Genomic DNA, 10,135 nt, shown 5'->3' with positions numbered 1-10,135 from the left:
TGTGTGAGCAACATGGCTGCTGTACTAGTACTGTGTGAGCAACATGGTTGCTGTACTAGTCCATCTTTCAGACGACTGTACGGACAGGTTCTCGTTGTATCTCAGTGATAATGAAGCTGATTCTAATTTAATCCGTAAGTGCTGCAGCATCTTTATTTAAATCACTTTATCTGTTTCCATCATGACAAACCTAAAAAATTAAAACAAGGTTGCAGAAAAGTTTTCGTGTGTTTTTCATGTAAACCGTGTTTTTGTTGCAACGTATTCAAGTGGGTACGAGTTACACTGTGAATGGGGGGGGGGGGGTCTCGTCAGGGGCAGCTCAGAGCGATGGATCCTGGTGAGTGAAGGGAGCCATTTTATCCACCACCAGGTGCAGTGGTGGAGCCAGTGGGTGGCCAATGGTGGCCTTGGACCCCATAGATTAATCTTGGGCCACCTCAATTAAAGAAACTGTACTTTTAAGAAAAATAAAAACTAGAAAACAGATTCCTCAAATGATTGGGGTGGCCAGTTATCTACACACATTCAGGCTTTACGTGACCTTTGCATCGACTTCCATTCATTTCTATAACCCAACCCGGATCGTTACCCTAAAGGCCCGTCACGATAACGTGTTGCTGGGCGACTGTCGCAGAAATTATTGTGATAAATTATATTGTTTAATTATTGTCAAATTTACGAATAAAGGTTGGTTAATTTGTTTTGTGTGTAGTACGTTTTTGGACCACTGGATGGCAGTATAAGCCTGTCTGAACCGAAGGATGGATAGTGAGGGAGCGAGCAGCGTGTCTAAAAAAAATGGGAGGGAGGCCCCTTGACGTGGCATGAGCTGTCTCTCTTTGGTTCTCAAAATGTCGGACGCTCAGTGTGGTTTGAGCTCTTTAGCATTTGTCACACAAAGCTTTTAATAAAAATAAATCAGTAAACAAGTTCTCAGCTTCTTTTTTCAGAGAAAAACAACTTTTTACATGAGGTCGGCCTGTTAGCTTAGCTCGTAGCTTAGCTGCTTTTAATGATCCAAAGACGTGATTTTGTACGTTAAAACAGATTTTAAAGAGAAGAGAGAAAGGGAGGGGTCAGTGAAGAACCTGAGCCGAGTCTTTTGTCTTCGAGTGTCTTCAGTAGAAAGAGAGAGACACGAAGAAACGAAAACGCTGATAAATAAATGAGTTTTCATTTATCATGCGATGAATCGATTTCCTGTTTATCGTGACAGGCCTAGCCTCAACAACAAAACAATAAACCGTTTAAAGGACCTGACTGAACTTTGTTGGATAAAATGTTAAAAAGTTGACGTTTACGAACTAAAAACACGTCGAACTTGGAGTTGAAAAACGTGGACGTACGTGGAACTCGTTGACAAACTGCGCCAGGATGAACTGGTGCCTCTCCGCGCTGCTTGGAGCCGTCAGAACATCGGGCACCGTCTTGTGGACCGGAGCCTTCCTTTGACCCGCCATGCCGTCCAGGTGGCAGTCGAACCCAGCGTTGCCCGGCAACTGGAACCGCCGGTCCTGAGGTCCGAATGGTCCCATGTTCTCGTCCGGCCACACGGTCCTTGGTCCTGCGGAGACGCCATAAACGTGAACAGGGTTTTCTGAAGAACCTACACTCCAGGCCAGTCGACGGTTTGACTCACCGGAGTCTGCAGGCGACACACTCATGTAAGGCTCATCTGAGCTCGCCGCTGAGAACGTTCGGCTTCTTGCAACCCTGAGAGCAGCTAAAGCTTGGCGGCCGGCAGCCGGAGACAACACGAACCTGCTTCGACCGCACAGCACCTACGAACAAATTAACAGTCGTTTAAAAAGGGACCGGGACTGTATCAACTGAAGTGAAAAAGATGTGCTTGCGTGTTTTTACTTTATTTTAAACTATTACTCACGTCAGAGTACCGGAGTACTCGTTAACATTTGAACTGAAACTCAACAGTTGGCAAGAAAACGTGACTGATGATTTTACCATCACATGGTAAACTTTTGGTAGTGATGTGTTAAACCTAATTTTGATGTTAAAATAGAAACATTAATGTTTTATAGTTAAAGGTGCTTGTAATCTGTGTAGGCAAACACACACGTTCAGGGGGAAACGAGAGTTAATTCACTACTAAACGAGAAAAACAGAATAAAATCACCATCAGGAGGAATTACCGGATCGAGCCGGGCGGTGAAGTTCAAACAAACAAACGCACCAAACTTCATTTCTGAGGTTTAAACTCAGAAAACCTGCTTCAAAATATGAAAGTTCTGATGACGTCACTCACCTGTGCGCGTGATTTTAGCTCATTCAAGTTTAAAATTATTGTTGAGGTGTTTTTAATTTAGTCCTTACTCAAAAACTGCACTCTTTAGAAGTTGTGTTCAGTTTGAATTATTTAGGTTTACGGCTTCAACGGTTCCTTTGTGTTAAAATTATAAAATTATTTAATTTACACAAACATGCTAAAACTTTCACAGGATGTTTTTAGCTTCTCAGGAGAACAAATATTAAACTTACACTGCCGGACATCGTGGGCCGACTCCTTCACTTTTACTCTTGCAACCTGTTGGAGAAATTAACAAACAGTTTAATTTCCAAAAGCTTCTTGTGAAACGAGCTTCAACCTTCAAGGAGCTAACAGCTAACAGAGCTAACAGCTAACTGAGCTAACAGCTAGCAGAGCTAACAGCTAGCTGAGCTAACAGCTAGCTGAGCTAACAGCTAGCTGAGGGGGTGATGCAACAGCAGGTTTGATCAAAACGTCATCACTGTTGCCTCAATATTTAAACACAAAGAGCTCAAAATAAACACCCCCCGTGTATAAACTCGGTAAATTCATCACGACACTTGAAAAGCTAACTAGCTAGGAACAGCGCTAGCTTTTAGCCGATGCTAACCGCGTTAGCTGAGGTTAAAGGCTTGGTGCAAAGTGCTCGTGCTCTTAAACAGAATTAAAAGTACTCACGAGTCTGATTCACGCTCAACAAAACAGCAAAGCTCGTAACCCACAACTTATTGTGCGAGTCTTCTATATGAAAAGTCCCGACAGAACGCGCAATAGTCGGGATCAGAAGAGAACAGGCTGTTCCTGCTCACCAGCACGTCCGCTGCACAACAACGGCAAGCGCACAGGGACATATCCAGGTCGGCGCAGTGCGCATGCGTAAAGTACGTAACAGCTACGTTCGGTCAAATAGAATAATATAAACCGCAGTGAACGAAAACATGAAACATTAAACGTAAGAAATAATTTCTAACAATTTATTTCGTCGGATAAGGCGACTACAGTTACAAAAACGAACATACATAAAAAATAAATTAAAAAAATTTGATATAGAACCGGAAGTAGGTGTAGTGGTTATAAAAAAAAGGACAAAACATTAAGAAAAATACAATTGTTTTGTATTATTTGATTAAAATTGTATTTGGTTCATGGTGATATTTGGGAAATGTAAATGGAAAGAAACACCGTGATCAATTTTTCTGGCCTTGCAGCTCAAAGGTCACAGAATGATGCAGTAGAATCTTAAGTACATTTTCTTTAATGTTACTTTTCTGAATATAAATGTTTATGGACGTTAGAGAGTGATACAACTTCAAAGTGTATGATTTGAGAGTTTTATTTACCGATCGTCACGTCTGAACAAGTGAAACGTTTCTGCTCGCCCACTGACAGAAGGAACCGTCTGTTTCACCTTCACAGGTGCAGAACAAAGACAGAAATAGATCTAGAACAGAGACAGAAATAGATCTAGAACAGAGACAGAAATAGATCTAGAACAGAGACAGAAATAGATCTAGAACAGAGACAGAAATAGATCTAGAACAGAGACAGAAATAGATCTAGAACAAAGACAGAAAAAGATCTAGAACAAAGACAGAAATAGATCTAGAACAAAGACAGAAATAGATCTAGAACAAAGACAGAAATAGATCTAGAACACAAAGTTTGGCCATGCACATCAGGATGCTTCTTTATTTTCACTGCAGATGTTCGTCTTCTGCACTTTTATGAATGTCCACTTAGAAAAAGGTTGCTTTGATCGATTTATTATTTTTTAAATTACTTTAAAGTCTCATGCTACATTTAGTTGGCTTCATTGAAACACGACAGATTTTACTGTATACATGGAAAATTATTTGTTTTCCTAAATTTTAATATAGAGCTCATCTATCACTTAAAATATATTTTCACTCTTATCCACCAGATGGCAGCAGAGTCCCATTGAACAGCACGTGGTGTTCACTGAACAGCTGTTGAGTGCACGTTTCATGTTGGTAGTCTGTTGTTAACATGTAGCTCTGCTTTCTTCAGGTGTTCGTCATGTTTTACTCCAACCCATGTTGTGTTTTCCACTCCTTTAGCTCTGAAGCGTTTACAACGAATAACGGGACCACGCAAAGGTTGTGTTTAAAATAAAATGCATTTTCTCAGTTATATCATTATTCATTTGTGCTGTTTAAGAGAGTTCTAGTAGACTAAACTAAATGTCCTTTTCGTAAAACTTGACAAAAGGTAAAAAAGTGCTTTTGTTTGGCTCTTCAAGTTAAGAAATCCACAAAAATCCCCTCTCTTGAGCAGCAAGCATTAAGAATAATTGAAAGAACGGTCCTGACACGAAGAGTGTCTCAGCTGTCAAACGTGGTGGAGGACAAGGGCAGCTAGTTATCTGCTGGCGTAGACACTTCCCTTTAGCTGACTGGACGAGCTGATTGACACTTTCTCTGAGCCGACAGGATGTGCAGTTGGTGTTTTCCCGGGGACCGTCACGCTTCACTCACCCGACAGTTCAGCGCGTGTCTGAGTCGGTGTGTGTTGCAACAGAGCATGTGCAACCGTGCACACGCTGGCTGTCAGTGAGTCTTCCCAGAGGATCATCTTTAGAGCATCCAGCTCGGATGGAGGCCCTGTGGGATGCTCTCTCACACACACGTGTGCCGGCATCCTTAAGGAGCTTGAGAATGAGGTCTTCCCCCCAGGCTCTCCACAGTCTTCTAATTTGGAGGTGAAGACCGTTAAATGAAAGGCTGACTCAGGTCCGGTGAGGTTTGATTAACTGTCCGTTGATGATATTTGACTCGACGCTTATTAAGGCCCATCTTCCCCTGCTCTGTGTACGAGATTTAAACAATGTTTTTCTTTCGTTGTTCGTGAACAAACAGTGGTTCTAACAAAACGTTGCAATACGCACTCCAAACCACTAGGTGGCGATAAAATTCACACGACCAACAAATAAAGAGAAGACAAAAAACATTCGAAGACTAAATAGTCTCCAATTTTTATGTTATTTTTTGCAAAAACAGCAACAATTTTGTTTTGGTCCGGTCGGTGGTTCTCAAACTGGGGTCCCGGGAACCCCAGGAGTTCACGAGCCAACGCTTGGGGCTCCGAAAGAATTAATAATCTTTTTGTTTTACAAGCACGGAGTTGTTCAACAACCCATTAAAATACACCAAAATGCAGGAAATCACATCTACTTTATTAAAAATTTTCTGAGGGAGGACCCCCCCAAGACTCCTCCCCCACGCTGCCCCGCCCACTATTTGTGTTCCAGCCTCCATGAGTTTAGAAATGAAGCTCCATTACTCGGTCCGACTACTGCTGTTCTGATTCTGCTCAGTTTTCTGTAAAGAGTTTTCTGTAATCATTTGAAGTGGCCGTACATCGATCATGTTCACTGTGTGAACAGGTAAAGTTTTAAAGTGGTTTCTGATTCTGTTAATTTTCTCAAAACTGTAATTTTTGGAAGTTGAAATAAAAAAATCGTTAAGTGTGTCTTGAATGTAAAATATCACGTTTAAAAGTATAAAAATTGTACAAACACTATTAAAGAGCAGGTTTTGAGTATTTGTTACACAAATATTTCCATTGCATTAAAGAGACAAATTGAAGAAAGTTATTTAATAAACATGAGGGTTATGAGGGGGTCCATGAAACTTTAGTCCCCTATAAGGGGTCCCTGGACCCAAAAAGGTGGAGAACCCCTGCCCTAGGCCAAGTATCAGCGGACATGTGTGAAACAGGTCCCTGAATCACTCTTTGTTAAAATACAGGTCTCTTGTGAATGAGTCCCTGAGGCTCAACGGGATTAACCCGTAGAAACAAAAGTTGAATGAACAAACAAACAAAAAACTACATTCTCCAACCTCCGAGTGTAAACGGATCCTCGTGGACCTGCTTTTTGTACTGAACATATACTTGTGCATAGCACAACTGTTGTCTTTGATCTTCACATCTGAACTAGAGCAGTTCAGAGCCGGGACTCCACCTGCGTTGGGCGCACCTCCTACAAATAAGGTCCAGAGCCCTGTCCGCAATTCTTACCGTATCCCTCAAATGTGAAACCGGAGCATCACCTACTGAGCTAATGTATACATCACAAGTATAAAGGTACTGCTAAAATAAAGTAATACTGAAAGGAATGTATTATTTTTATTATGTTAAATGTATGACCAAATAAGGCATTTATAATGGGATTTCAATGTGGTGGGTTTTCCCACAGCAAACACTAGAGGGCGGCCTTTACTATGAGGTTACGGAGGCTATTCAGAAAATACCTTAATGTGCAAGTTAAGGAATCACATTCTGATACAGCCTTTCTTGGTCTTGTTTCTTTTACTTTACAGTTAATTTTAATAACAGCCACTCGTTAATAACTGAAATTAGCATTTCTTGGGGACAAAATGCAAATCATCCACACTCTCGCATGCTAGTTTTTAAACAAAAAAAATCTCCCAGGATCAATTAGTGATCAAAGTATGTGTTGGGGATTACTCCCAACTACTACCAAACCAAATATTAGATTGATACGGTTTAAATTGAGTCAGTCATTTTTGTGTTTGCTAAAGTCAATCAAAGATGACAGCCCTATTGAATTAGTGCGATATTACAAAAGGTTATTCAGTTATGTATAAACTATACTCATGGCACTTTGTTGATCACAAGACGTGAAAAGTTGCGAGGAACCATCGGCCTTATAAGAAAAAGCAAAAGCAAAGATATCGATAGGAACCAGGAAGTTGAAGCTGGGACGGGACCAACGCTCCAGTGATTAGTTTTAGTACAACTTTTAAGCCCCGCCCCTCCAAGGAAATAAACAGGACACTGCTAAGTTAATAAAAATAGACTAATTAAGTTATTGCATTGTTGATTCACCTTCAAGCTTTAATGTTTATTTTCTAATACATTTAGCTGTAATTACTTATTTAAATTGTATTATATTAAAACTTGTCATTTCTTGTACCGTAGTTTTTCAGACTATAAGGCGTGTTAAGCGAAACAAGTTCATTTTGACAGATTTTTGAGTGCCACGTAAAACTGGTTCAGGTCAGTAAGCGCAACCAGAATGAAAACATAAGGTGCACCAGATTAGAAGTCTCACTGTCAACTGTTGAGAAAATGTAAAAGATTTTAAGTGTGCTTTATAGTCTGAAAAATACGGTAGTTTATCTTACCGTTTGTGAAACTAACCTAGGTTTATGAGAGTATAAAGTATAATAAATAAAGTCTAGTTAGTTTCGTCTTGAACTTTTCTGAATTTGTCATTATAGCCACGTTTACCTATTACATGATACAACATCCTGCCATACTGCTACTACTACTCTGCTGCCATCTAGTAGCTGAAAATGGTACTGCTCAATGTTTTTTTTTCAGTCAGAATGAATGAAAACGATCATATCTCAGCCAAAAATTGTTTTATACGTATGGTAAAAAAATCCATAAATACGTCGCTTCGGCCTACAAGTCGCAGGGCGTGTAAATTATGGAAAAAACTGCGACTTATAGGCCGAAAAATACGGTAAGCGGCTGATTGTTTACAACTTTTCAACAGAACCTGCTCCTTAAATGGAGTACTTTGCAAGACCAACTTGGACAAACTTCTTTGTTTCCCCCTCGGAGCTCAACAGAGTCGGCGTTTTACTCCGAGCAGAATTTGGCAGCAACAGAACGGCTCCGAAAAGACAGACGTTCACTCCAGGTGCTTGCACCTGATGCTCATTTGTTGACGTCTTTTCCAAAACGCTTCGAGCGCTGTCAGTGCTGCTGAGCCATGCAATTAGGTCTTTCCCCAGTCGCGAGCCTTGGGGCTGCAGTCACTAATGAGGCAGCGGTTGACGCGTGTGTGCGTGAGTGTGCACGTGCTGTTACGCCCAGCACAAAAATCTGCAGCAAGGGCCTCGGGAATGCGTCCGCGGCACCAACCGATGCCCTGCTTGTGATTCAGCTATGTGTTCTCTGTTCAGAGATACTAACCTCACAGCTGAGAAGCAGCTCCTGTAAGTAGTACAAGGTTACACTTAAATCACGAGACGCAGTAATTCAGGAAGATAATTGCACAGTAAAGCGTACAAGAACACTCACATGTCGTTCCTGAACATCTTGTGGATGTTCACGCAGGACAAGTGCATGCCCACGTATGTGCATTACACTGAATGTGCTCTAAATGGACTCAGTTTAAAAGAAAGTACTGGTATTCCCATCTCTCTTTTTAATCTTCAGGAACAGCAGCAATAAACTAAAGTACAATTACAAACCTGATCACATTATAAGAGGGCGAGTGTTCTGATTGTTTGTAGAAAGGAGTAATATCTCTCCTGCCTTAATTGCGTTTTTCTTCAGATCTTTGGTTTTTAGTCTCAGAGGACAACCGTCTACACAGAGAAAGTTGGGTTTTATAGTACTCTGTTGTTTTACTGTGTCTGAGTACTTTATTGAAAAGAAATGCTGATTTTGTGAAATTTTTCTAAACCTTCTTGGTACGAGAGAAACTTTATTCCTAGACAGTTTCTGGAGAAACGTTGACGGGGACCGCCACACTGCGGCCATTTAATGTTTTTTATTTGACAGTACTCTGTTGGGCATCGCTCTCAGCTACCAGCAGTGGTGGCTGAGCAACAGAGGGCGCTAGGGTGCCGCCCCATCACTCACACCACTCACCATATTACTACCTTCAAGACAAATAATAAAATTATATATATATATATATATATATATATATATATGCGTGTGTGTGTGTGTGTATAGCTGTGCAAGATAAATATTTTACAGTTAATAATGAGTAAAAATGTTTCTTTCACAAATGTCTCTGATTGATGATGTATCTCCGCTCTGTGGGCGCAAGAGTCTTTGCCCATAGACTCTCATTAAAAGTTGTACATGTGCAGTAACTCCTCTTCATTACAAGATAAAGGACCTTTCTGGGCGCACCTCTCCTGCGCTCAGAGTACAGACACACGGTACGGATCGTGCTTCCAGTCCTGGAACAGATCATGCAGTGACGCTTTAAAAAATAAATCTTTATTTAAGCAAATGGCAAGAATACAACAAAAAACAAATGAAGTATACAGAAGAACACAAGACTTATATGAACAAACAACCAGGAGTGTTAATTAGACAAATGCATGCGAAGATTTACATTCAGAGATTTTGGAATTATAGCGACCCCTGGAGAAAACTTCACCACCCGCCACTGGCTACCACACACCAAAATTCAGCTTAATATTTCTAAAAATGGCTGATTTATAGTGTTGTTTCCTTTTCAGCTCAGGTGGCCATCTTGGATTTTTGATTTGCTATCAGAGACTAGTAAGGATTGTTCTCAGCTGCCAATACACCAACATTCAGCTAAATAGCTCTAAAAACCTCCGAGTTATATCTATTTCCATTATCATACGTTTTCCCTTTTAGCTAAGGTGGCCATCTTGGATTTTTAATTTGCATTAGGAATGTATAATAATTCATTTTTAGCTACGACCATACCAAATTTCAGCGCAATATCTAAAAAAATGACGTTGCTGTCGGCGTCATTATGTGCGAGGTTTTTTTTCCATTATCACGCTGTCGACCTACAGCCAAAGATTAAGAGCGTTAGAATTTTTTTTCGTCTCCAAACCCTACGTGTCATCTTTCACCACTTTTGATTGTCTATCCAAACAGGTAAAAGAAAAACAGTAAGATCTAAGATTTGAAATAAGAAAAACATCAACTAAATATACACTAAGCACTAACAGCGTAAAAACATTACACCGAACAGCAGCACGAACATGAGTCTGTGTGAGCAGATGAGCATGAATGAACACATCAACATGAAACGGATCAGCAGCAACATGAAACACATCAGCAGCACCATGAAACACATCAGCAGCACCATGA

At 40.6% G+C, this 10,135-nt stretch overlaps 1 protein-coding gene across 1 annotated transcript in view; it reads right to left on the bottom strand.

Moving 5' to 3' along the window:
* Nucleotides 1–3,116, bottom strand: part of mmadhca (metabolism of cobalamin associated Da) — a 7,197-nt gene extending 4,081 nt beyond the window's left edge. Inside the window, exons 1-4 of the mRNA XM_037696507.1 lie at nt 2,948–3,116; nt 2,500–2,545; nt 1,643–1,784; nt 1,350–1,567 (exon numbers count right to left, since the gene is read on the bottom strand). Coding sequence (XP_037552435.1) covers nt 1,350–1,567; nt 1,643–1,784; nt 2,500–2,511 — 372 coding nt within the window. The 5' untranslated portion in view covers nt 2,512–2,545; nt 2,948–3,116. The remainder of the gene's footprint in view (nt 1–1,349; nt 1,568–1,642; nt 1,785–2,499; nt 2,546–2,947) is intronic.
* Nucleotides 3,117–10,135: the final 7,019 nt, after the last annotated feature.

The sequence above is a fragment of the Nematolebias whitei genome, chromosome 23 (genome assembly GCF_014905685.2).
Source record: "Nematolebias whitei isolate Nwh7 chromosome 23, NemWhi1, whole genome shotgun sequence".
NCBI lineage: Eukaryota > Metazoa > Chordata > Actinopteri > Cyprinodontiformes > Rivulidae > Nematolebias > Nematolebias whitei.
This window is presented reverse-complemented; position numbering and strand designations above follow the sequence as displayed.